This window comes from Mobula hypostoma, chromosome 15 (assembly GCF_963921235.1).
Source record: "Mobula hypostoma chromosome 15, sMobHyp1.1, whole genome shotgun sequence".
NCBI lineage: Eukaryota > Metazoa > Chordata > Chondrichthyes > Myliobatiformes > Myliobatidae > Mobula > Mobula hypostoma.
The window spans coordinates 61,728,840-61,756,357 of record NC_086111.1 but is presented as its reverse complement, the minus strand read 5'-3'; the positions used below and the strand labels follow the sequence as shown (position 1 = coordinate 61,756,357).

At 44.8% G+C, this 27,518-nt stretch overlaps 1 protein-coding gene across 1 annotated transcript in view; it reads left to right on the top strand.

The window, feature by feature from the left end:
* The first annotated feature begins 209 nt into the window (after window positions 1-209).
* slc6a11b (solute carrier family 6 member 11b) overlaps window positions 210-27,518 on the top strand; it is a 223,071-nt gene continuing 195,762 nt past the window's right edge. Inside the window, exons 1-5 of the mRNA XM_063068174.1 lie at window positions 210-944; window positions 1,208-1,443; window positions 1,654-1,788; window positions 1,881-2,021; window positions 2,160-2,250. Coding sequence (XP_062924244.1) covers window positions 1,224-1,443; window positions 1,654-1,788; window positions 1,881-2,021; window positions 2,160-2,250 — 587 coding nt within the window. The 5' untranslated portion in view covers window positions 210-944; window positions 1,208-1,223. The remainder of the gene's footprint in view (window positions 945-1,207; window positions 1,444-1,653; window positions 1,789-1,880; window positions 2,022-2,159; window positions 2,251-27,518) is intronic.

Sequence of the window (27,518 nt, the reverse complement as noted above, 5' to 3'; positions counted from 1 at the left end):
AAACCATTTTCAACAATCCCGATTCATTACAGCATTGTACAATCAAGCACCTGAACTCTGTGTCCTTAATCTTAACAACGGTGCAAACACTCTTCTGGTAAATGGTGAGATAAAGTAATTACACTTAATTAAGTGCTTGTGAAACTGGAAATAATTCAGCTGTTAGCAACTGCCATGACTGACTTCGCTGCATTTGCCACAAGCCCTCTCTAAGATATGGGGGTGCTGTGAGCTGAGGCGGCTTTGCAGAAAGAGTGAAAAGAAAAATCAATCTCCCTTTTTGTTTTGATGCAGGATTTGAATCTATCCCGCTCTCTTACCGACACCCCCCGCCCCGAACACAACATCCCACACTCCCTCCTTCCCCCCGCCTCCCCGGCGCTTCAGTGGAGAATGTGTCTATGGTCACCTCCACGGAGCTGCCGACCGGACTCCGCTCCGGAGTTCCACGTTCCATCACATTCAGAAGTGCTACTTTGCTGATAGCTACATTTTTTTTTATTAGCAGTGGCATTGCTCCTCACGCCCTCTCCATTCCCCACACCCCCGCCTCTCTACGCTTTTTAATCGGCCAACCGGCAATCCAGCCTCGCAGCCCGTGTCCACGACGAAGATGCAACAAATGCCTTTGAAGCTTTCCTCACCAACTTCACCCACGGTGTTGCGCCATTAATTGATACAATCTGTACGGCAAGCTAGAGGGCTCAGTTAGCAGCACATGGCTCGGATCCAGTGCAGCAGCATCTGAGAAAAGAGTGCGTTTGCTTTCTCAAGTCATTCGTTTCGCTGAAGGCATCAGCGGAGGACCAAGTGCATCTGGACCGATCCACGCACCGAGCAAGAACGCCACTGCGGAACTCCCTCGGCGAGACATCAGTGCAGTTACGATCTCACTGCTAGTGGAGAAATCCAGGCAGCCGGGTGAACGGCGAAACTCTCACCGTGTGAGTAATTGACCGTCTTGTCATTTTCAGCAATCGGTTGCACCATGGGCAGATCTCATTAATTTATCGGATGTAAAAATCTAAATAAACTCCACGCACGCCTTTTCCATTTCATTGCTTGAGCCGTTCTCAGTTTAATTGTCTTTGCCCACTCGGACATTCATCAATTTGCGCGGCTTTAAGATCTGGAAGTTTTGGAAGAGGCACGGAATAAATAGCGAAAATCAATGGTCGGCGTCCAAACTTTCCGCTCTCCTTTGCAGGTGGCCTTAGAACGTCATGAGAGCGGAGAAAGCTATTCCGATGATCAATGGGAAGCCCGAAGATACGATGGACATCGAAGCTTCCAACGTCAATTTAGTCCGTACCAACGACAAGAACGTGTCAGAAAGAGGCCACTGGAATAATAAAATCGAATTTGTCTTGTCTGTGGCGGGGGAGATCATTGGATTAGGGAACGTGTGGCGGTTTCCCTACCTCTGTTACAAGAACGGAGGCGGTACAGTTATATCGTTTTTTTAATCTAAGTATTTTAAAATAATACAGTTAAAACCATTCATCGAGATTTCCTTATGATTAAATGAGCAAAATGTGCAATTTCAGGAAAGTACCCTTACTTTCGGGGTAAACGAGGGGAGATGCGTTAACTTTGTCTTCGAATCTTCCTGTCCAGTTCTCAGTTAAAATTATTGCTCTCGTTCACTTTCAGGGGCTTTCCTCATCCCATATGTGATTTTTTTCGTCGGGTGTGGTATACCCGTGTTCTTCCTAGAGACTGCCCTGGGCCAGTACACCAGTGAAGGGGGGATTACGTGTTGGAGGAAAATTTGCCCCCTCTTTGAAGGTAACTGTGAAACCTTAGTCCCATTTTTCCAAAACATTATCAGTGAATGAGAAAGTTTACACATAACTAACAGCAAGTGTATTCATTGCCAGGTATAGGATATGCCACCCAGGTGATTGAGGCTCATTTAAATGTGTTTTACATCATTGTTTTGGCCTGGGCCATATTCTACCTGTTCAACTGCTTTACAACAGAACTCCCTTGGGCCACCTGTGGACATTCATGGAACACAGGTAAGATGTGACTCTGTCACTCTCCTCTCTTATCACTGGTTAAAGAAAGCATTAAATGGTCATAAGTCTAATGTATATGCATCAACCTTCACATAATTACTGTTTTAATCACGGATTGTTTCTTTAATCCCCTTGAAGAAAACTGTTCAGAATTTGTGAAGACGAATTCTACAAATAGCAATCATACAGCCCCACCAAATGCAACTTCGCCTGTCATTGAGTTCTGGGAGTAAGTATAGGACAACCTGATTAAAAAGTGAATACAATCTACTATGTGGTAACATAAATAATTTCATGTGAAGTATAAACTTGGATTTTTTTTTGCATGTTTAGATGAAAGTATGTATATATTAAACATATTAATAAATTATATTTTCTTTGTAATTCTAAATGAAATTGGCAAACTGCATTGTTTTTCTAGAATCATAGAGGTCTGAAGCAGGGATGGTTGGCTAATGTTTCAGTTAATAATGGGTGTTCTTGTACATAGAAGTTTACTCAGTGCTGTTTCCACATTGTTTTATGGACTTAAGTTAAAATGACTAGTATAGATATGGAGACCAATAATATTTAAGCTAGTTTTGGCTAATTCCAAACTTTTATAAAGGACTTATACCCAATCAGGGCATTTGTACTCATTATTATATATTGGAATAGATAGTAGAAACATCTCCATTACTTCATTGCTAATACGTTCTATGGTTTTCCCTGGAAAATGTAAACTTTATGACAAAATTATGAAAATTCACATCAGGAAAAGAGTTATATGAAATTATCGAGGCTAAAGCAAACAGAAACGTGCACATCTGTGATTAAGCTTTAACCGTTTATTTTTTCAGTAAGTCATTTATAAGGTAATCCTGTTTAGGGAGAAATTGCTGCCACTAAACATTGGGCCAGATTATGCTTAACTCATCAGTCTTCATGTTGGCTCCACCTTCTGCCACTACCCCCCGGCATGATCCCTAAGGTTCTCTGACCCCATCGATTGAATTGAACTCAAAATCTTGATGCATGTCTGTTTTGCGAAGCAGAGCATTTCCAGGCAGCTATTTGTTCACATCCAGGTGAAAGCAGAGGTCCAGCTCTGCTCCACCTCGTTATTTCACATATTCAAAAACAGTAGGATGAATTTCAATGATTTTAATAAGTTAGAACATATAAAAATAGAAAATAATTTATTTTGAAACACTTTTAATTGTTGTGAATTAATTAATACATAAAGATGACAGTACTTACCTTCTCCATCCATATAAGCTTGTGTCTGAAGATTCAGTGCTAAATCCAGAGACAGAGATGGAGGTCAAACGTGCTGGAATTCGACCTTCAGCTCTTTCTGTATCTTTTGCTCCATAGTGCACAGATATCAAAGGCAAAGATTTGCTCAGCAGCTCTGGGGGGAGGAAGTACGTTGAGCAGCATTGCCATCACGCCGTTCAGAGAACGATGCAAGCCAGTCAAATAACCAGTTTGTTCCCTTCTGTATTTTCTTTTGATATTCTGCTCATGTCATTGTCATTGTCTAAACTTACTGGTGAAGCAGGCTCACTGGTGGAAGTGCTAAAGAGGTCTTGGTGGCATTGTCAGGTACTGCAGACTGGAGTTGGCACTTTCAGAAGAGGCGGGAGAAAAAAATTAACATTGTTTTGAAGGATTCAGAACCAGGCTTGTTTATTGCTCAAAATTTACAGCAAGCAAAGTATGGTACTGTCAAAGAAATTCAGAAGGACTTGTCGTGTAAGTTGAAACTATTGGACAACTTTCATTGTTGTATTGGTGGTGCTGTTTCATATGAAATATTTTAGCTTAATGTTTTCTGAATAATAATTCTCTTAAATGTGACAAGTAATATTTAGGTAAATTAAACCTTGTCTTGCTAATAGAATGCTTCAGCGTGGTGACAAAGGTTCCACGTGAGGTAGGATGAAAAGGATGAATGATTAGGGTGCCCAAATTTGAAATTGAATCTTTTTAACATTTGCATTAGGGATGGTTTGTCCATGTTGCATTCTCGGGAGGAATCGAAAATCTGTTTTCATTCTTTCTCGTATTGCAAAAGCAGCCTTTGGTTTATTAACCAAAAAGTAGCATTAACGTGTGATGATACTAGATTTGCTGAGTTGTAAACTCTAACAAAGATCTTAAGCCCTGTCTGATATAGATAGCTATGGGTAACCTCACTAAAGGGACATTATGTTGTAACTACCTAGTCTTCAAAGATAAGTTCACTTCCCTGTTTATTCTTCACAGTGAGGTTAGTTGTCAATACCCATTACTTGAGAAGTACTCCCTCTCTACCAAGGGGAAGATACTTCCAGCTAACAAAGTAGTTTAAACAAAGTACATTTATCTTTAGTGATAGACGTTTAAATTTAGATAAAATCATTAAAATATGTTTAAAGCTCACAGAGGATTTCTATCTTTTAAAAGATTTCCAAATTACAATCGATTTCTAAAACATAAAGGATTCCTAAAATGTAGGTACTGTTCCTATAATCTAAAAGGACATACCATTGAGTTGCAGACGAACGAGTCATCTGACACAGAAATCGACGGCAGGGGAATTGATTCTAGTCACCCGTCTTTCTGTCATTCTTCTTGTTGTTCCTTGATCATTCCTAACAAGTGTGTCTGTTCTCTTACATTTATACTTTTTTTTTAAACTTGAGTAAGTTCATACACGTGAAAAATTTTTGGATAGCTTTTCACATAGATGGTCTAAAAGCATCTGAGGACAGGGTTAACAGATATCCATAATTAATTTGGTGAAAGGACACTGTCTTCCAACTATTGAAAGATCAGCTATTTGATTATGTAAATCTGGTCTGCAAGCTTCCTGGAACTAAATAACTTAGCCAGTGTTGTCTGGTTCGATTAAAATTAACATCACCCCATTGTCTTACTCTGAATCTCTTGAGCAACTAGCCCTTTGCTGTGGGCCAACATCCTGTGCTTTTATAAACAGTGCTGTTTGTTTGCAAAGCTGTGGTTTTAACTTCAGACTGATTACTGCTTTCCATTTACATTAAGAACTGAAGGTTGGTTCCTGTTTACGACAGGAATCTGAACAAAGAATATTAGTTGGATGTTTAACTTACTCAAAAACAGCTCTTTGATCTCTAGAAGCTCACAGCTGAGCTTGACAAAAGTATCCATTGCAAATACAGCTGGTTGAGAATAGTTAATTAATGAAGAAAATGTGTATATTGGAGGTTGGGACTTGGGATTGAAAGACTTGTCATATGAAGAGCATTTGACAGTTCTGGGCATGTATTCACTGGAATTCAGAAGAATTGAAACCTATCTGATGTTGAAGGGCATCAAATGGATGTGGAAAGGATGTTTCCTATGGTGGGAGAGTCTAGGATCAGAGGACACAACCTCTGAATAGAGGGACATTCTTTTAGAATGGAAGTGAGAAGGATTTTCTTTAGCCAGAGAGTGGTGAATCTGTGGAATTCTTTGCCACAGGCAAGTGTAGAGGCCAAGTCACTGGGCATATTTAAGGCAGGTGTTGATAGATTCTTGCTTGGTCAGGGCATGAAAGGATATGGGGAGAAGGCAGGAGATTGAGGTTGAGGCGAAAGTTGGATCAGCCAATGGCAGAGCTCACTTAAAGGGCAAAATGGTTTAATTCTTTAACGGCCACAACAAGCCTTAAGTTGTGACCGTCAGGAGCAGTGAGTTATTGTGCCTTTCACAAGTGTGCCATTTATTCTACGGCACTTAATTTACCCCTCAGTGGGTTCTAAATGCAATGGAACAGGTTGTAGACTACAGCTCCTTTGTATGATTAATTAACCACTGCTCATCATGATCTTATTTCCCAGCAAGTGCAGTTTTCAGTGCAGCTAATTATTGCATGACTCTCAGAATGGCCACCAATGTAAAAAAAAATTATAGTGGTGTGAATGGTTATATGCATTATTTCAATAATGATATATTAGGTGGCTTTTCATTCATGATATATTAATGATTTCATTCATTACATATGAAGTGGTTTTCAGTATGTAATATATTAATCCACGTATGTCATCTTAAAACTAATTTTGATGTAAGAGATTATTGATCCCATCTAGTGCATCCTTACAGTAAAACGGTGCAAATCTTGAAGGTGATTTTCTAATTTAGTGGCATTCTTTCAGAATCCAATTTAGCCCAATGTTATCAAGGGCACACTATTGACATTGAACATGGCCCCAGTGACAGAACACATCCTAATTACAATGAACTGAATGACAGTAATAGATATCCACTGTACTGTCTGCCATTCAGTTTGTTTGTGAATTAACAAAAGTTACTATGAAAGTTGTTTGATGTCATTAGCAGTTTAGTGGTAGATTCATTGACTAAGGGAGGAGAGGAGGTTGAAGTCCCAATGTCTATGAGGCTGAGAGTTGGGGGGCAAGGACTATATTGAGGAAACAGGTAGAATGCAGAAGGACTTAGACAGATTAGGAGAATGGGCAAGATAGTGGCAAATGAAATGCAATGTTGGAAAATGCGTGGCCATGCACTTTGGTAGTAGAAATGTGCGGACTATTTTCTAAACAGGGAGAAAATCCAGGAATCTGAGATGCATAGGGACTTGGGAGTCCTTGTGCAGACCACCCTGAAGGCTAACTTGCAGGTTGAGTCGGTGGTGAGGAAGGCAAATGCCATGTTAACATTCATATCAAGAGGTCTAAAATACAAGAGCAAGGATGTGATGCTGAGGCTTTATAAGGCACTGGTGAGGCTTCACCTTGAATATTGTGAACAGTTTTGGGCAGCTCATCTTAGAAAATATGTGCCGACATTGGAGAGGGTCCAGAGGAGGTTCATAAGGATGATTCCAAGAATGAAAGGGTTTTCATACGTGGAACGTTTGATGTCTCTGGGTCTGCACTTGCTGGAATTCAGAAGGATGAGGGGGGATCTCATTGAAACCTTTGGAATGTTGAAAGGCCTAGACACAGTAGATGTGGAAAGGATGTTTCCCATGGTGGGAGAGTCTAGGACAAGAGGGCAGAGCCTCAAGAAAGAGGGGCACCCTTTCAAAACAGAGACGCAGACAAATTTCTTTAGCCATAGGGTGGTGAACTTGTGGAATTTGTTGCCACTTGCAGCTGTGGAGGCCAGGTTATTGGGTGTATTTAAGGCAGAGATTGATAGGTTCTTGATTGGACATGGCATCAAAGGTTATGGGGAGAAGGTTGGGAACTGGGGTTGAGGAGGAGAAAAAAAAGGATCAGCCATGATTGAATGGCGGAGCAGACTCGATGGGCCAGATGGCCTAATTCTGCTCCTATGTCTTATGGTCTTTCAGAACCTTCTGTGCTTTCTTTGTATTTTAAATGTGTTTCTGGCACTGTTAGAGTCTGTGACATACAGTTTGAAGATTGATTGGGCGATCTGGTGCTTTGCTGTCTCAGAGAGCATTCCAGAGGGCGAGCGGCCACTTGGCCCAGAAGCTTAGAGATGAGGTGCAAGCCCATGATTGACTCCATTTTTCGCCGATCTCACTGATTAAAGCGTAGAGGAAGATTGAGACACCGAGGCGAGTGAGTATTCAGTGTTGTCTGCCAGTCCCTTGCTTTTTTACTACGCGAGGAAGCTGTCTGCATGTGACAGTCTTTCACCTGCTGCTCCCGGGGGAAGGCCCCTGCATCCAGATGGCCTCCTTCTCCTGCAGTGCTGTTGGAGGATGTTACTGAAGTTCTGGGTCTCTGATTTATGGATTAGACTGGTTCTCTTGGACTTTACCAGTTTTGTGTCTTATATTCTGTTTTATCATCCTTTTTTTTTGTTGCTGCTTGTGTGATTCCTTTGTTCTTTGGCATGGGGGGTTGTTGGGGTTCGATGGTCTTTTTGCAGTTTGCGAGATTTTTTTGCGTGGGAGTTCGGGGTTTAATGTTCTTGCTGTTCGTATGATCTTTTTGTGCACAGGGGTTGATGTTTTTGTTGTCATTTGCGATATTTGTATTTTGTTTTGTGAGGAAGGCTTTGATGGTTTTCTTTGTTTCATGCCGATCTGGAGAAGACGAATCTCAGAGTTGTATACTGCATGCATACTTTGATAATAAATGTACCTTGAACTTTGAGCCTAGGTAAGAAGGCTGGAATCATGGACTGTCCTTGGGTTTGGTCATATCAGGCTAGTGGACTCAAGCCATTACTGAAAGCAAATCTGATAATCTAAATGAAGACTTTAAGGCTTAGCAGTCACTATAGTCTATACTGAATGCTGGAGCTTCAGTGCCAGTCCATTTTCAATTGCTCATGTCTGTATTGCAATGGTGCTAATGCTTGGTTCCAGCTAAGTATTGCATTGAAATCACCACTAAAACATTGGGTGCCAATAAGGAAGAGAAAGATCTTGCTACGAGGAAGATCTTGTTATACTTGTGAGTTTTATGTTCACAGAGCTTGGACACTAACACAGTGTTCACCAAACATCTCTAGCACAGCTGAAATACTATGAATTTATAGATGCTTTCAGTGTGGTGAAAGACACGGAAAGGAGAATCTATCTGCAGTTGGTGTGTTGACCTAGTTATCCTCATTCTCATCATCAATATGAGGCTGGATCAATTCCCAGTGCCTCCTTTTCCTTGTCAGGAAGGACAAGTAGACGGTAGGGCAAAGTCGTAGTCAATGGGATGAGTTCCAGTGCAACATGGGGACAACTTCGAAAAGGGTGATAAACACAGGTGTGAAGGTGTTATATTTGAACGCACACAGTATATGGCATAAGGTAGATAATTTTGTACCACGTTTAGAGATTGGCAGGTATGACGTTGCAGGCATCACTGAGTTGTGACTGAAAGGAGATTATATTTGGGAGCTTAATGTACAAGGATATGCATTGTGTTGAAAGAACAGGCAGATAGGCAGGGGGTTGGTGTGGCTCTGTTGATCAAAAATGAAATCAAATCATTAGAAAAAGGTGATAAAGGACTGGAAGATACAGAATACTTGTGGGTAGAGCTAAGAAAAGGGAAGGGTAAAAAGATGCTGATGGGAGATATATACGGGTCTCTGAACAGTAGTTAGGATGTGGGCTACAGATTACAATGGGAGATAGAAAAAGCTCATCAATGTTATGACAGTCATGAGGGATTTCAATATTCACATAGATTAGGAGAATCAGGTTGGTGCTAGATCATAAGGGAGGGAATTTGTAGAATACCTACAAGGTGGATTTTGTACAGAATATTGTGGTTAAGCCCAGGGAGCTGAACAGCTATTCTGGATTGGGTTTTGTGCAATGAACTGGATTTGATTCGTGAGCTTAAGGTAAAGAAGCCCTTAGGAGAAAGTGATCACAGTATGTTAGAATTCACCCTGAAATTTGAGAAGGAGAAGCTGAAGTTAGATGTATCAGTATTACAGTAGAGTAAAAGAAATTGTAGAAGCAACACAGAGGAGCTGGCTGAAGTTGATTACAAGGAGACGCTAGTAGAGATTATGGCTGGACAGCAAAGGCTAGAATTTCTGGGAACAATTCGGAAGGTGCAGGAAAGATACATCTCACAAAAAAAAGACATATTTTAAAGGCAGGATGATGTAAGTGTGACTGGCAAGGGGAGTCAATGACAAGATAAAAGCAAAAGAGAGGGTATATAATAGAGAAAAAATAGTGGGAAATTAGAGGATTGGGACGATTTAAAAAACCAACAGAAGACAACTATAAAAGACATAAGGAGGGAAAAGATGAAATATAAAGGTAAGTTAGCCAATAACATCAAACAGAATACCAAAAGTATTTTCAAATATATAAAGAGTAAAAGAGAGGTGAGAGTATATTGGGCCACTAGAAAATGACGGTAGTAATGGAGGAAAAGGAAATGGCAGACAAACTGAATAAGTATTTTACATCAGTCTTCACTGTAGAAGACAGTAGCAGCATGCTGCAAGTTTGAGAGTGTCAGGGAGTAGAAGTGAATGCAGTTGCTATTACTAGAAAGAAGGTGCTTGGGAACCTGAAAGGTCTGAAGGTAGATAAGTCACCTGGTCCAGATGGACTACACCCAGGGTTCTGAAAGAGGCAGCTGAAGAGATTGTGGAGATTTGAAAATCAATAGATTCTGGCATGGTTATGGAGGATTGGAAAATTGCAAATCTTACTCCACTCTCCAAGAAGGGAGGGAGGCAGAAGAAAAGAAATTAAAGGCCAGTTAGCCTGACCTCAGTAGTTGGGAAGATGGTCAAATCAATTATTAAAGATAAGATCGCAGTTTACTTGGAGGCACTTGTTAAAGTAGGCCAAAGCCAGCATGGTTTCCTCAAGGAAAAATCTTGCCTGACAAATCTTTTGGAATTCTTTGAGGAAATAACAAGCAGGATAGACGAAGGATAATCAATGGATGTTGTATACTTGGATTTTCAGAAGGCTTTGACAAGGTGCCACACATGAGGCTTCTTGACAAGATAAGATCTCTTGGTATTACAGGAATGATACTATCATGGATAGTGGATTTGCTTATTGGCAGGAGGTAAAGAGTGGGAATAAAGAAAGCGTTTTCTGGTTGGCTGCCAGTGTCTAGTGGTGATCTGCAGGGGTTGGTGTTGGGATCACTTCTTTTCATGTTATATGTCAATAATTTGGTCGACGGAATTGATGGCTTTGTGGATGATATGAAGATAGGCGGAAGGGCTGGTAGTGTTGAGGAAGCGGAGGCTGCAAAAGAACTTTGACAGATTAGGAGAATGCGCAAAGAAGTGGAATACTGTCGGGAAGTGTATGGCCATGCACTTTGGTAGAAAGCGTAGACTATTTTCTAATTGGGGAGAAAATTCAACAATCTAATATACAAAGGGACTTGGGAGCCTTCATGCAGAACTTATGAAAGGTTAACTTGCAGGTTGAGTCAGTGGTAAAGAAGGCAAACGCAATGTTAGCATTCATTTCAAGAGGTCTAGACTACAAAAGCAAAAATGTAATGCTGACAACAGGAATTCTGCAGATGCTGGAAATTCAAGCAACACACATCAAAGTTGCTGGTGAACGCAGCAGGCCAGGCAGCATCTATAGGAAGAGGCGAAGTCGACGTTTCAGGCCGAGACCCTTCGTCAGGACTAACTGAAGGAAGAGTGAGTAAGGGATTTGAAAGCTGGAGGGGGAGGGGGAGATGCAAAATGATAGGAGAAGACAGGAGGGGGAGGGATGGAGCCGAGAGCTGGACAGGTGACAGGTGACCACCCCCCCCCCGTCTTTCTTCCCGGACCTCCTGTCCCATGATCCTCTCGTATCCCCCTCTGCCTATCACCTGTCCAGCTCTCGGCTCCATCCCTCCCCCCTCCTGTCTTCTCCTATCATTTTGCATCTCCCCTCCCCCTCCAGCTTTCAAATCCCTTACTCACTCTTCCTTCAGTTAGTCCTGACGAAGGGTCTCGGCCTGAAACGTCGACTGCCCCTCTTCCTATAGATGCTGCCTGGCCTGCTGCGTTCACCAGCAACTTTGATGTGTGTTGAATGTAATGCTGAGTCTTTATAAGGCATCGGTGAGGCCTCACTTGGAATATTGTGAGCACTTTTGGGCCCCTTATTTAAGAAAGGATGTGCTGACATTGAAGAGTGTTCAGAAAAGGTTCATGAGAATGATTCTGGGAATGAAGGATTTATTGTATGGGGAGCAATTGATAGATCTGGGCCTATACTCATTAGAATTTAGAAGAATGAAGGGAGATCTCATTGAAACCTATGAATGTTGAAAGGCTGAGGTAGACTGGATGTGGAAAGGATGTTTCCCTTAGTGGTAGAGTCTAACCAGCGGGAATATCCTCAGAATAGAGGGATGTCCATTTAGAACAGAGATGAGGAGGAATTTTTTTTTACCCAATGGGTGGTGAATCTGTGGAATTCATTGCCACAGGTGGCTGTGGAGGCCAGGTCATTGGGTGAATTTAGAGTGGAGTTTAATAGGTTCTTGAATAGTCAGGGTGTGAAAGGTTACTAGGAGAAGGCAAGAGAGTGGGGCTGAGAGGGAAAATGGATCAGCCATGAAATGGCAGAGCAGACTCATTGGTCTGAGTGGCCTAATTCTGCTCATAGCTTATGGTCTTATGGTCTTTTCCCCGTACTCTTGGTAATTTTCCTTTTCTTTCTGGGCCGTTTTTAAATTTCTGCAGTGGGTCAGCAGGAAAGAAAGTGTAGAAGAAGTGGGGTAAGCATTCCTTTCTGAAGCTTAAGGAAATTTCCAAAGTGTATTTGCATTCGAAGAATGTATAAATTATACAACCTTGAGATTTGTTTGCTTACAGTTGCAAACAAAGCAAGAAACCTGAAAGCCCACTTCCAAAGCCCATAGAGAAAGAGAAAAAAAAACATGAATCAAATCATATAAAGAATAGAAGCGAGCAATAACAACAGAAATCCAAACCAAATTGAGTCCTTAGATCCAAACCCGCCGCCCCCTGGATCAATCATATTACAAGGGTGATTTGTTGCAAAGCTCGCAGATACAAGGCACAGCTACCGGGGGCAGCCTCACAGCCTTAGCGTCGTGGAGAAAGAAGCCCCCAGACTGTTTGGGGTGGCGTTTAAATTGTCTGGACCTTGCACTATGACCCAGCTCTGCTACTGGAGAATCACTCCGGGTCTAGAGTTTGCTGTCGAAGAGACCGTTCTTGACCTCTCCAAATCATCTTGGCACCCTGAGCGATCTAACCTTACCCGACTCTCAGCACCCTGCCTTTCCAGTCTGTGTGGGCTGGCATTTAGATTGTCCAAACAGAAGAATGTACCCTGCATTGGGACCTGGGCCTTGCCGGGGCGAGACACTCCAGACTTTCAACATACCGCCCGGCGATTCGCTTTGGACCTGGATTTCGCTGCCAAAGGAGGCGTTCTTGACCACGCCAATTCGGTCCAACGCCCAGAGCAACCCACCCTCATACCCGGATTTGTTGGATGGGCATCGGAACTCCTCTGTCCCGTCTTCTCCCCTCCAAATTGTTCACTCCAACCAGCTTGGCTCCAACTCCAAATGCGTTGATTTTGCAGCGCACCAACCGGGCACATCCTGTGAATTCACTTTGTCTTCGCTTAATTCTTCATTGTTTGCGATGATAGTTTACCACGATTTCCTTTAAAAAGTGTCATTAATAATTCTTTTAATCAAATTCCTTTGTTTTCGAACTACCAGTAAGCTGCCACACGTCTTCAGTAGCACCATCTTAAACCTGGAGATTTGTGAGCTTCAGAGAAATCATGGGATGATGGCATCAATGCCCCTTTGCTAAACCAGCCTGAAAAACTTGCAGCTGACAACAGGCTAAATGGGTTAACAGCTGAGGGACCCAGGGAAGAAGGCATAGGTTAAAATGGAGGCAGTTGCTATAGCAACGGGCCCACCCATTGTATGCGTGAGTGCCTTGCAAAATCTTAAGCAAATCACCCTAAAATATTTTTTTTGTATGAAGGACTTTTGGAGAACTGAGTCAGATACATGAGGGCATGAGAATGTCAGAATGGGGGAAGAGATCCTGTGGTCACAAGAACATGCTTCAAAGGTTGGTGGGCAGGTAGAGCATGTGACAACAAATGATGAAGGGTCTCGGCCCAAAAATATCAACTGCTTATTCTCCTCCGTAGATGCTGCTGAGTTCCTCCAGCATTTTGTGTGTTGCTCTGGAACAAGTATCTGCAGAACCTCTTGTGTTTATGTGACAAAAGGTTCAGCCTATTCTGCAGTGTGAAGTGTAGTTCATGGAAACGTTTTTTTAATATGGAGAGCGATCCGCCCGTTAATGAAATGATGTGAGCCAACTATGCCAAGTTGCCAGTCCAGGTGAGGTTGCTAAACGTCCAATGAAACTATTTAATTTTTATTTTTATTGAGATACAGTGTGGGATAAGCCCTCCTGACTCTTTGAGCCTCTCCACCCCACACCCCCCCGACTTAATTCTAGCCTAATGATGGGACAGTTTACAATGACTAATTAACTTACCAATCGGTACTTCTTTGGACTGTGGGGAGAAACCGGAGTACCCAGAGGAAACCCACAAGGTCAAGCTCCTTATAGGCAGCTGCGGGAACAGAACCTGGATGGGTGGTACTGTAAAGCAGTGGTCCCCAACCTCTGGGCTGCGGACCGATACATTGTCGCGAAGCATGCAGTGGCGCAGCGGTGGCCGGAATGCACCCAGCGCATCTTTAAGAAAAAAAAAACAAAATAAACAAGCTAATTAATTAGGTGCCGCCCGGCACGTAAATGCCAGCCCAGATCAGAGGTGATTGCCGATTGCGTCGCCTCTGATCTGGGCCGACATTTACGTGCTGGGTGGCACCTAATTAATTAGCTTGTTTGTTTCGGCTTTTTTTTTAAAGATGTGCTGGGTGCGTTCCGGTCACCGCTGCATTGCTGCATTCTTCGCGGCCCGGTATCAGTCCGCGGCCCGGAGGTTGGGGACCACCGCTGTAAAGCGTTGTGCTAACCATCACGCTACTGTGTCGCCCCATCAGAACTAGGATAAGAAAAGTAGTACTCGTTTGTTGGGTCAGGTTCCTACAGGTGCATTCCCAGCTGGCTTGTTGGCACTTACACCAAGGCTACTGCCTTTCGCTTCCATCTTGGACATCTGAATTGCTGAGGCTCTGCTGTCTTTCTCGCTGATCCACAGTCATGGCATAGACTCAGATGGGGTTGTCCAGGGACTGTCCCGGACAAGTAAAGTATTAAATGGTGCCAGGTCAAATACTGAAAATCACTGAAAATGGAATGGAAGGCCTGATCATTTTTCCCTCTCTTCCCAGTCTGCCTCCTCTCTCCTTCCTCGACCCCAAATGGGTTAAAAATGTTAACTTTCGAAAGGGAAGTGGTGTCTGACTGAGTGTGCAGCAGGAGTTAAGGGAATAGGTTAAGGATTGTTTGCAGGATGTATGAAAGTTTCACATCATCCAATTTACATTGCATTTCACAGATACCCTGTCAAAGGGAGTGAAATGGTCAGAACCATCACCTCACCAGGAGCCATCATCTGGGACCATTTTAAAAAAATCTGTAGACTATTTAACTGATTTTACAAAAGTAGGAGTCCATATTTTTTGTCCACTTCAATTCGATCAGTGCGGTTTTAGTATTAGCAAACAAACTGAATTTATGATGACATTTCAGATTTATTGTGATCTATCCCAGAAGTGCCTAACTCTAGTTTTACATAACATCCCAAGGTAAAACTCTGCAGTATTTTTCAGGCTGACATAATAGGAAAGCTGATTAGAACAAAGTAAGTAAAGCATCAGCCACTTTAAGAATTAACAAAGGAGTGACTGACAGTTCAATTGTGAAAGACTTCCTTTGAACACCATGGAAACACGGTCTGCAAGTGTGGAAGTGCTCCACCGAGGATAAAATATCGACTTCTCATCCTTTCAATGGTTCTTCAGTACCTATTTGGTGGACAGGATTAATGTTTTAGTCCTCATTCAGGAAGGTAGTGTGTTGAAAGTCCTCAACATCAGTTCCAGGATTCAGGAGTATCCTGACAGCAGACAAAGGCAATGAAACCTACTCATGTCTATCTTCTGGTGTCATTCAGCTGAAGTGTCTTTGCTGTGGCATATTGATTACCACTTGGGAGAAGCAATGATAAGTAGCGAGGGCAAATGAATGCATTTTGGGCTCACAAGAAAACAAATTCTCCCATTTATATACCATCTTTAACGAAAACAGTTTGTCAGAGAATGCTGGGGCAGTCACTGTGGTAACGTAGTAGATGACCAGATAATATACTGTGCTTCAGCAACTTGAGAGGATTTGAAATCTTACCCAAGACCTTGAGGAGAAATGGTTGACTTTCGAAAAGGAAGTGGTGCCTGAGGGACAGAGGTAAACTTACATGAGGTGATCCTCACCAGCGTAGCTTTCTCAAGTGCATGTGTCTATGGCACTGTCAGTGCCAGTGCCAATGCCAATGCCTACTCTGGTGATGTGTGTTGCACTAACAGAATCAAAAGACAGATGGAAAATATTGGAACTTAAGAACTAGAAGGAAGGAATATGCCATTGTATCTGCTCTAACATTCAACAGGGACATTGATGAACTTTAACCCCAGTGCTACTTCCCTGCACTAATCACATATTTCTTAATATCTACAAATCCAGTAGTCTCTTCCTTAACATACTCAGTGCTTGTGTCACGACACCCACCTGACCACGCCGGCCTCCGGGGTTTAGATGCTCCAGCTCTTTGCAGTATGGCTAGTTGGTGTGTTCCCTTTAAAAATTCAGGCCCGCCCCAGTAATTGGCAGCCATGCTTTGACGCCAGGATTTTAATATTTAAAGTCCACATGAACTGAGGTTCAGTGCTCAATCGTCGGTTCAACTTTGGATTCTCGTCTAGCATCTAGTTTAGAATCCTGTCTTCATTTCAGTCTTGTATCGTGCCTCGAGTCTAGTCTCGGATGCTCCAGGACTTCGGTCCTAACCATCCTCACCTAGGTCTCTTGTCGCAACCCGAGGCACCACGACCATTCTGGGGGCAAGAATTTGAAAGGTGTACTGGCCTTTGCAAAAATAAATCTCTTCTTAGTTTTGACTTACCACAGTCAAGGGACATATCATCAACGACTTTAGAGATCAATTTTTAAAAAATGAAACAGTGTACAGGCCCAGTTTACTTAAGTTCTCCTCATACAACAAACCCACCTTCCTCATAATTAATCTAGCGAATGTTCACTGCATTCCATGATCACAAGTACATCCCTGTTTGGATAGGACAAGGGCACCTAAATCTATCAACACCTTTCCCTGCTTTTAACCAAACTTTCTCCACATTCTATTCTATCTTTATGTATTTGCTTATTCAAAAATCCATTTATATTTTCCTGAAACATCTCTACATCTGCCTCACAACCGACTAGATTAGTATTGTCAGCAAATGTGGATTATAACTTGGTAGGTGCCTGGATTGTATTGTCAGAGGTAATAGTGGAAACAAATACTATACGGGCATTCAAGATGCTTTAAGATATGTATTATGTGTGGGCAGAAATGTTTAGTTAAATTTGACATCATGTTTGGCAAAGACATCATGGGATGAATGGTCTGATCTTATGCTGTTCTGTGTTCATGATACACTGTGAACCAGGCTTTTGATGTAGACTGCAAATAGCTTGAATCCTAGCACTGATTCCTGTGGTGCCTCCACATCCAAAGCACCTTGTTATTCTTATGTATCGGTTTCTCCCTCGTAACCAATCTTCGTTCATGTCAGTCTGCAATCCTTAGGTCCATTAATTTTTCCAGTATCACGTGCCCTAATCTTGTTTATGGTATTATGGGTGGTGGGATGGAGATACATCGCTACTGAAGGAGGTGTAAAATGGTCTTTCCCTTTGTTAAACCATAAGACCATAGGACATAGGAGCAGAATTAGGCTATTTGGCCCATGAGTTTGCTCTGCCATTCAGTCACGGCTGATCCTTTTTTTCCTCCTCAGCCCCACCCCCTGGCCTTCTCCCCGTAACCTTTGATGCCATTTCCAATCAATAGCCTATCGAGCTCTGCCTTAAATACACCCTATGACCTGGCCTCTACAGCTGCCTGTGGTAACAAATTCCACAAATTCACCACCCCTCGGCTAAAGAAATTTCTCCACATCTGTTTTAAATTGACGTTCCTCTGTCCTGAAGCTTTGCCCTCTTGTCCTAGTCTCCCTCACCATGGGAAACATCCTTTCTACATCTACTCTTGTCTAAGCTCTTCAACATTCGAAAGATTTCAATTATATCCCCCCAATCCTTCTAAACTGCAGTGAGTGCAGGCCTAGAACTATCAAACATTCCTTGTACGATAACCCTTTCATTCCCAGAATCATCCTTGGGAACCTCCTCTGAACACTTTCCAATGCCAGCACATCTTTTCTTAGATGAGGTGCCCAAGATTGTCCACAATACACAAGGTGAGGCCTCGCCAGTGCTTTATAAAGCCTCAGCTCACATCCCCGCTCTAGTATCCTAGACCTCTTGAAATGAATGCTAACATTGCATTTGCCTTCGTCACCACCTACTCTGCCTTGCAAGTTAACCTTTAGGTTCCCAAGTCCCTTTGTATCTTAGATTTTTGGATTTTCTCCCCATTTAGAGAATAGTCTGCACATTTATTTCTACTACCAAAGTGCATGCCCATGCATTTTCCAACATTGTATTTCATTTGCAACTTACTTGTCCAATCTCCTAAGCTCCTTCTGCAGCCTACCTGTTTCCTTAACACTACCTGCCCCACCACCAATTTTCATATCATCTGAAAACTTGGCAACAAAGCCATCTATTCCATCATCTATATAATTGATATACAGCATAAAAAGAAGCAGTCCCATCACTGACCCCTGTGGAACACCACTAGTCACTGGCAGCCAACCAGGAAAGGATCCTTTCATTCCCACTCGCTGCCTCCTACCAATCATCCAGTGCTCTAAACATGCCAGTAACTTTCCTGTAATACCATGAGCTTTTAACTTGGTAAGCAGCCTCATGTGTGGCACCTTGTCAAAGGCCTTCTGAAAGTCCAAATTTACAACATCCACTGCATCCCCTTTATCTATCCTACTTGTAATCTCCTCAAAGAATTTCAACAGGTTTGTCAGGCAGGATTTTTCCTGTTGGAAACCAGGCTGACTTTGTACTCCCTTGTCCTGTGTCACCAAGTTCTCCATCACCTCATCCTTAACAATTGACTCTTAACATCTTCCCAACCACTGAAGTCAGGCTAACTGGCCTATAATTTCCTTTACTCCGCCTCCCTCCTTTCTTGGAAAGTGGAGTAACATTTGCAATTTTCATTGGACTCTGGCACCATGCCAGAGTCCAATGATTTCTCAGAGATCATTACTGCAATCTCTACTGCTACCTCTTTCAGAACCCTAGGGTGCAGTTCAACTGCTCTGGGTGACTTACCCTTTGGTCTTTCAGCTTTTTGAGCACCCTCTCCCTTGCAATAGTAACTGCACTCACTTCTCTTCCCTCACACCCTTCAACATCTAGCACACTGCTAGTGTCATCCATAGTGAAAACTGATGCAAAATACTCATTTAGTTCATCTGCCATCTCCTTGACCCCTGTTACTATTTCTCTGGCCTCATTTTCTAGCTGTCCTATATCCACTCTCATCTCTCTTTATCTTTTGCATACTTGAAAAAGATCTTACAATCCACTTTGATATTGTTTGCTCGCTTGCTTTCATATTTCATCTTTTCCCTTCTAATGATTCGTCTAGTTGCTCTCTGTAGGTTTTTAAAAGCTTCCTAATCCTCTGTCTTCCTACTAATTTTTGTTTTGTTGTATGCTCTCTTTTACTTTTACATTAGCATTGACTTCCCTTGTCAGCCAAGGTTGTACTATTTTGCCATTTGAGTACTTCGGTGTTTTTGGAATACATCTATCCTGCATCTTCCTCATTTTTTTCTAGAAACTCAAGCCATTGCTGCTCTGTTGTCATCCTTGCCAGCATTTCCTTCCAGTTTACTTTGGCCAACTCCTCTCTCATACCACTGTAATTTCCTTTACTCCACTGAAATACTGCTATGTCAGACTTTACTTTCTCCCTATCAAATTTCAAGTTGAACTCAATCATAATGTGATCACTGCCTCCTAAGGATTCTTTTACCTTGAGCTTCCTGATCACCTCTGGTTCATTACATAGCGCCCAATACAGTATAGCTGATCCCCTAGTAGGGTCAACAACAAACCGCTCTAAAAAGCCATCTCATAGGCATTCAACAAATTCACTCTCTTGGGATCCATTTCCTAATCAACCTGCATGTTGAAATCTCCCATGACTATCATAACATCGCCCTTTTGACACGTATTTTCTATTTCCTGCTGTAATCTGTGTTCCACCTCCCAGCTACAGTTGGGAGGCCTCTATATAACTGCCATAAGGGTCCTTTTACCCTTGTAGTTTCTTGACTCAACCCACAAGGATTCAACATCTTCTGATCCCATGTCACTTCTTTCTACTGATTTGATGCCATTCATTACCAGTAGAGCCACACCATCCCCTCTGCCCACCTTCCTATACCTCCAATAAAACGTGTAACCTTGGACATTCAGCTCCCAGCTACAACCATCCTTCAGCAACAGTTCATACCTGGCAATCTGTAATATTGCAACAAGATCATCCACCTTATTTCTTACACTATATGCATTTAGATACAACACCTTGAGTACTGTATTTGTTATACTTTCTGATTTTGCATCCCTAATGTTTTGATACTCAGCCTGTAAGCTGCAACTCAGTCCCATCACCTGCCTACCCTTCCTGACAGTCTGACTGCATACTATCTTTGCTTTTGTACTATCTGTTCTATCCTGAGTCCCTTCACTGCAGTTCCCACCCACTTGGAAAATTGATTTTAAACCCTCACCATCAGCTGTAACAAAGTGGCCCACAAGAATATTGGTCCCCCTTGGGTTCAGGTGCAACGTGTCACTTTCATTCAGGTCATATCTCCCCCTGAAGAGATCGCGATGATCCAAGAACCTGAAGCCCCACCAGCTGCTCAGCCATGCATTACTCTGCCAAATCATCCTGTTTCTACCCTCACTGCAGATCATCCTTGGGCAAGGTGTTGCACCTACTTAACCCCACTCACCCCAATCGCCATGGAGCAGGTCGTCTGAGCAGCTGGTGCATATCACAAGTCCTGGTTATGCAACCGCTGATGCCATGCAGGCTATCTCTGAAGGGTATTGATAATGGCTGGGGTCATTTGTCTCGTAAAGACACTGCCCTGAAGAAGGCATTGGCAAACTACTTTTGTAGAAGAATTTGCCAGGAACAATCATGGTCATGAGATCATTACTGTATCACCCACGTCATGTGACATGGCACATAATAATGATGTCATATGTCATGGCACATGATGATGATGATGAATCTTGGCTTTTGTGTGTCACCTTATCAAACACTTTCAAAGATTCAAATATACCAGTTCTACTTGTTTCCCCTTATGTTCTACTAATTATGAAGTCAAAAATTCCAACTGATTGGTCAAGCTTGGCTTTCTTTTCATAAATCCAAGATTACTTAATCATAATTTTATTTACAGAGTGTCCTGTTTCTATGCATTAATAATAGATTCCAAACTTTTCTTGACCACTGTCAACCGGCTAACGGGTTTTCTCCCTCCTTTATTAATCAGTGGAGCTACAATTGCTAGCTTCCTGCTGCTGCCTATAAGGAGATTATACGTTCTCCCCATGACCATGCAAGCTTCCCCTGGGTGCTCCGGTTTCCCACAGCCCAAAGATTAGTAGATTAGGTTAGGATTAGATTGGGAGATTGCTGGGTGGCGCCACTTGAAGGGCCGGAAGAGCTTCCTCCACTCTGTATCCCAGTAAATAAATAAATGCTATGATCTATAGAAATATTCAAGTTGACAGTCAGTGCATCCAGTATCCAGGGATGCAGGAAATAATTCTGATATTTTCCTAATCCTCAGGCTTACTGCATTTTGGGAGCGTTGTACTTCTTCTCGGCCCAAAACATTGACTGTACCTCTTCCTAGAGATGCTGCCTGGCCTGCTGCGTTCACCAGCAACTTTTGTGTGTGTTGCTTATCCTTAACTTCTCTTTTTGGCCATGTTGGTTCACTTGTACTGTTGTGTTACTGTACCTGGAAGGGACATACACTCAGCGCCCACTTTATTTGGTACCTTCTGAAACTGATAAAGTGGTACTGAGTGTATGTTCGTGGTTGTCTCTTACTGTAGCCCATCCACTTCAACTTTTGACTTGTTGTGCATTCAGAGATGCCCTCCTATACACCATTGTTGTAATGTGTGGTTATTTGAGTTACTGTCACCTTCCTGTCAGCTTGAACCAGTCTGGCCATTCTCCTTTGACCTCTCTCATTAACAAAGCATTTTCCCCCACAGAACTGCTGCTCACTGGATGTTTTTTTTCTTTATTTCACACCATTCTCTGTAAACTCTAGAGACTGTTGGTGGTGAAAATCCCAGGAGATCAGCAGTTTCTGAGATACTCAAACCACTCCATCTGGCACAAACAGTCATACAATGGTCAAAGTCACTTAGATCACATCTTTTCCATTCTGATATTTGGTCTGAACAACAGCTGAACCTCTTGACCATCTCTGCATGCTTTATGCTTTAAGTTGCTACCACATGATTGATTGATTAGATGTTTACTTTGTTGTCGTTGTTGTTCGTCCTTCGTAGTCGAAGATGACCATGGCTTCAAAGCCAAATGGGAGATTGGTGGCTGTGGGTCCGGAGGTGACTGATGAGGCCAATCCGGGCCCTGAAGGCTTGCCCACATGTGGGACACAAGTGGGTGGGTGCTGTCGTGGCAGTGGATGCTGCTCGGGCCTTGCGCACAGCTTTCGGTGCGCCTCGATGATGCGCCTGACTTCAGCTGCACGGGCTCCTGTGGTGATCTTGCTGCGCCAAGCTGGACGATCGAGGGCAAGCGTCTCCCACGTGTTGATGTTGACACCCAGGCCTTTGAGGGACGCTTTGAGGCAGTCTTTGTAACGTTTCTTCTGCCCCCTGACTGAGCCCAGCTTGTTCCAGGATTTCCGTGTCGGGGACTTTGTCCTGCCACCTGATGTGGAGGAGTCTGCGGAGACAGCTCAGGTGAAAATGGTTGAGCTGTTTGGCGTGTCTGCTGTAGACAGTCCAGGTCTCGCTGGCGTAAAGGAGGGTGGTAAGGACCACTGCACAGTAGACCTTCAGCTTGGTGGTAAGGCTGAGTCCTCTCCATTCCCAGACGTTCTCACGGAGTCTCCCAAAGGCGGCGCTGGCTTTGGCAATCCTGTTGTTGACCTCAGCGTCTATATTCACTGCGCGAGAGAGTATGCTGCCCAGGTAGGTGAAGTTGTCGGCTGCCTGGAGGTTCTGGCCCGTTACCGTCATGCGCGGCTCCTGGTATGGTTTTCCTGGGGCAGGCTGGTACATAACTTCGGTCTTTTTGGTGCTGATAGTGAGACCGAAGTTGTCGCAGGCTTGTGAGAAGCAGTCCATTTCACGCTGCATCTCCTGCTCTGTGCTGGCGTTGAGTGCGCAGTCATCAGCAAACAACAAGTCTCTGATGACAGTCTCTCACACCTTTGTAACTGCCTGCAGGCGCCTAAGGTTGAACAACCTGCCGTCAGTCCTGTATCTGACGTGGATTCCTTCTTCGTAGTTATGGAAGGCATCTGTCAGCATGGCAGAGAATACCATACTGAACAGAGTCGGGGCAAGAACGCAGCCTTGTTTGACGCCATTTGTCACTGGGAAGGCCTGCGACTCGTCGCCGTCATCCAGAACTTTCACCATCATACCGTCATGGAACTGCCGGACGATTGTGATGAACTTGCTGGGGCAGCCAAACTTCTCCATGATCTTTCACAAGCCTTCTCTGCTGACCGTATCGAAAGCCTTGGTTAGATCGACAAAGGTCACGAAGAGGTCGCTGTGTTGCTCCTGGCATTTTTCTTGGAGTTGGCGCGCAGCAAAAATCATGTCCGCGGTCCCACGTTCAGCACGGAAGCCGCACTGGCTTTCTGGGAGCAGACCTTGCTCAAGATGTTGGAGAAGGCGGTTGAGCAGGACGCGGGCCAGAATCTTCCCCGCAATGGACAAGAGGGAGATGCCTCGGTGGTTGTCGCAAGACTGGCGGTTGCCTTTCCTCTTGTAGATGTGGACTATGCTGGCATCTTTCAGCTGTTGCGGGACCTGTCCCTTTTTCCACATGGACTGGAAGAGTACAGTCAGCTTTTGCATCATGACAGGGCCTCCTGCTTTGTATACCTCAGCAGGGATTGCATCGGGTCCTGGCGCTTTGCCACAGGAGAGTTGCTTCACTGCCTTCCTGACTTCATCTACTGTGGGAAGGGTGTCGAGGTTCTTGTTGATCTCTACCTGGAGCAGGCGGACGATGGCCTCGTCGTTGATGTCGGCAGGGCGGTTAAGGACGTTGTTAAAGTGCTCAGCCCACCGATCCAGAATTTGCTTCTTCTCCGTCAGCAACTGCGTCTCATCTGTGTTGAGGCGGGGTGAGGAGCCTGAGGACTGGGGTCCGTATACAGCCTTAAGCGCATCATAGAAGTGCTTTATGTCGTGGTTGTCTGCATAGCCCTGGATTTCATCAGCCTTCTTGCTGAACCAGCTGTCCTGCATCTCGCAAAGTTTTTTCTGCACCTTTCTTCTTGCGTTGGTAAAGGCATCTTTCTTGGTTAGCGACGTGGGGTCGTTCTGATGCGCTCTGTAATGTTGATGTTTCTCCGTTAGTAGTGCCTGTATTTCTTCATCATTCTCATCGAACCAGTCTTGGTTTCTTCGGGTTGCTGGTCCGAGATGTTCGAGGGCGGTAGTGTAGACAGCGTCTCTGAAGGCCGTCCACTGTTCCTCAATGCTGGTCCCGTCTTCCTGTGGTGTGTCTGGCAGTCTGCCTTCAAGGGCATCGACGAATTCTTCTGCAACCCTGCTGCTTTTCAGCTTGGAGACATTCAACCTCTTTGCAGTCTTCTGCCCTTGGGGTCTTCTCATGGGCAGAATGCGAAGCCTGAACTTGGACACAATGAGGCGGTGGTCGGTCCAGCAGTCGGCACCACACATGGCTCTCGTCACTCTGACATCCATCCTGTTCCTCTTCCTGGTGATGATGTAGTCAATCAGATCCCAGTGCTTCGAGCGTGGGTGCATCCATGACGTCTTCTTACGGGTGGGTAGGCGGAACAGGGTGTTGGTGATGACAAGGTTGTGTGTGGCACATGTCTTGAGGAGCAGAAGGCCGTTGCTGTTACACTTGCCAGTGCCGTGTCTTCCAATGATCCCTTCCCAGGTTTGGTAGTCTGTCCCTACTCTGACATTGAAATCCCCGAGAATGATGAGCTTCTCTGACTGTGGGATTGCTGAGATGAGGGCGTCGAGTTCTTCATAGAACTTGTCTTTAATGCCATCTGGGTTGGTCATGGTGGGAGCGTAGGCACTAATCAGCGTAGCACTCTTCTTGTTTGCAAGTGGGAGCTGAAGTGTCATCAGGCGGTCGTTGCTGCTCTCTGGGTGCTTGGTGAGTTTACGGGCGAGGTTAGAATTGATGGCAAATCCCACGCCTGCTTCTCGTCGTTCAGCGCTGCTGCGACCGCTCCAGAAGAACGTGTATACACAACTACGTTCTGTCAGCTGGTCCTTGTCTGCTAGGCGCGTTTCGCTGAGAGCTCCTATGTCCACGTTGTAGCGAGCTAGCACTTTTGCAACCAGTGCAGTTCTTCTCTCTGGTCTGTCAGCCTTGATGTTATCTCGCAGAATTCTCACGTTCCATGTGCCAAGGTTGAGCACCATCACTTTCTTCTGCACTGTTGTAGGTCCAGTAGAGAGTGACCCTATGCCCTGGGCCACCTGTGTGCAGGTTTGTGACTACAGCTTCCAGTGTATCCGTACCTGCTGCTTCGCCACTCCCCCATCGCCACAGGACTTTAGGTTGCGCGTTGGGTTTGAAGTCATGACTTGCGCTTGACTTGGATTAAAGTGAGGGAGAGTTGCGCAGGTCGTCAGCCTCACTGTCTCGTCCCGGCCTATCTGGACCCAGTGGCAAGACATAGTCGAGACGGCTGGAGATAGGTCAGGATGCAGTGGATGGCCAGCAGTGTTCTGTGTGTCTCACTGTGCCCTCTTAGCGCTCCACGACGCATTGCTGGGAATCGCCTTTCTGCCCGTTGAACCAGTGATGGTTTCTTCCACGCAGTCCGCTGAATCCAGGCTTCACACGCTAGGTAGACAAGCCCTGAGTGTTGTGGGTCTACGGCGGTTCTTGCGGCGTGCTCGCAAGCCTCCCTACCCATTGTTGGACATCCTCATCCGCCTTTGCAGCCGTTGGGAGATGTCTCCTCTTCCGCCTGCTCCGCCGTTGGGATGATCACCTAGTGGTGTGGTAATGACACCACCCCCTCACTTGTTTTCGCCCGCTAGCTGCTCCACCTTCGCTGGGTCCTGCAGCTGCTCCCAACCGTACCAGGCGGAGGGGGCGGGTGGTGGCGGTCGCGACAAGCGGCAGGCTAGCTCCACACCTCGGGCCTCGACCCCTCCGCCCGCCGCCGCCTCGCCTTATACCTGTATAATAGGTCCAGTGTCAGTTCGGCGGCCTCGTACAGGAGTCTCAGCACTCACGACCCAGTGTCGGCTCGACCTCGGCGCTCACGGCCCGGTGTCGGCTCGACCTCGGCCGGGTGTCTCGGCACTCACAACCCAGTGTCGGCTCGACCTCGGCCGGGTGTCTCGGCGCTCACAGCCCGGTGTCAGCACGACCTCGGCCGGGTGTCTCGGCACTGACGGCCCGGTGTCGGCTCGACTTCGGCCAGGTGTCTTGGCGCTTACGGCCCGGTGTCGGCTCGACCTCGGCCGGGTGTCTTGGCGCTCACGACCCAGTGTCGGCTCGACCTCGGCCGGGTGTCTTGGCGCTCACGACCCAGTGTCGGCTCGACCTTGGCCGGGTGTCTCGGCGCTGACGGCCCGGTGTCGGCTCGACCTCAGCCGGGTGTCTTGGCGCTCACGGCCCGGTGTCGGCTCGACCTCGGCCGGGTGTCTTGGCGCTCACGACCCAGTGTCGGCTCGACCTTGGCCGGGTGTCTCGGCGCTGACGGCCCGGTGTCGGCTCGACCTCAGCCGGGTGTCTCGGCGCTGACGGCCCGGTGTCGGCTCGACCTCGGCCCGGTGTCTCGGCGCTGACGGCCCGGTGTCGACTCGACAGCCGGCCGAGGTTGAGTCAGATGTTTACATTAACAAGTAGGTGTACAGGTGTACCTAATAAAGTGGCCACTGAATTTATAGCATGTGAATTATAAGCTATGTATTTCATCCTTAAATTTAACGTTGACACCTACATAGGGTTAGAGAAGCATGTTGAGGAAAGCGGCAAAGAAATTAAATAAATACTTGCTTTCACAGAAGAAGAATGCTTGAATGCTTGTCAAATTTTCTAATGTAGCTTCCCAAACTACCATAACCAATTTACAGCTCATGCCTTGGTAGTTTGCTTTATTCAGATCTCAGGTGTGAACCAAATTACTTGCAAATTTTATTTGACCCTTAACGTCTATTTCAGCTGCGTATAAGCACTCCAATTAAATCTGTTCCCTTCCCTCTTCCCCTAACCCTGCATATTCTGTCCTTTCAAATATCAATCCTACTCTCCTATAAGTGCTACAAACTGCTTCAACTTCTGCGTTTGCTGTAAAAATAATTTTCTTCATGCCAGTTTTGGCTCTTTTACCTTTATTCCAAACCTAGTTTTTCCAAAGGAAGCGATTTCACTCTTCCAGCACCATTAATGATTTTATTTTGCTGTCAGGTATTCTGAAGCATAGGAACAGCTCTACAACTGAGCTCACACCTACCATCAAGTGGCCATTTACCCTAATTTCATATTTGCCCTCTTTGATTCTGCTGATACAACATCTCCAGAGGTAGCATGGTAGTGTAGTGGTTAGCACAACGCGTTACAGTACAGGCAACCCGGGCTCAATTCCTGCTGGCGCTTGTAAGAAGTTGGTATATTGTTGGTTT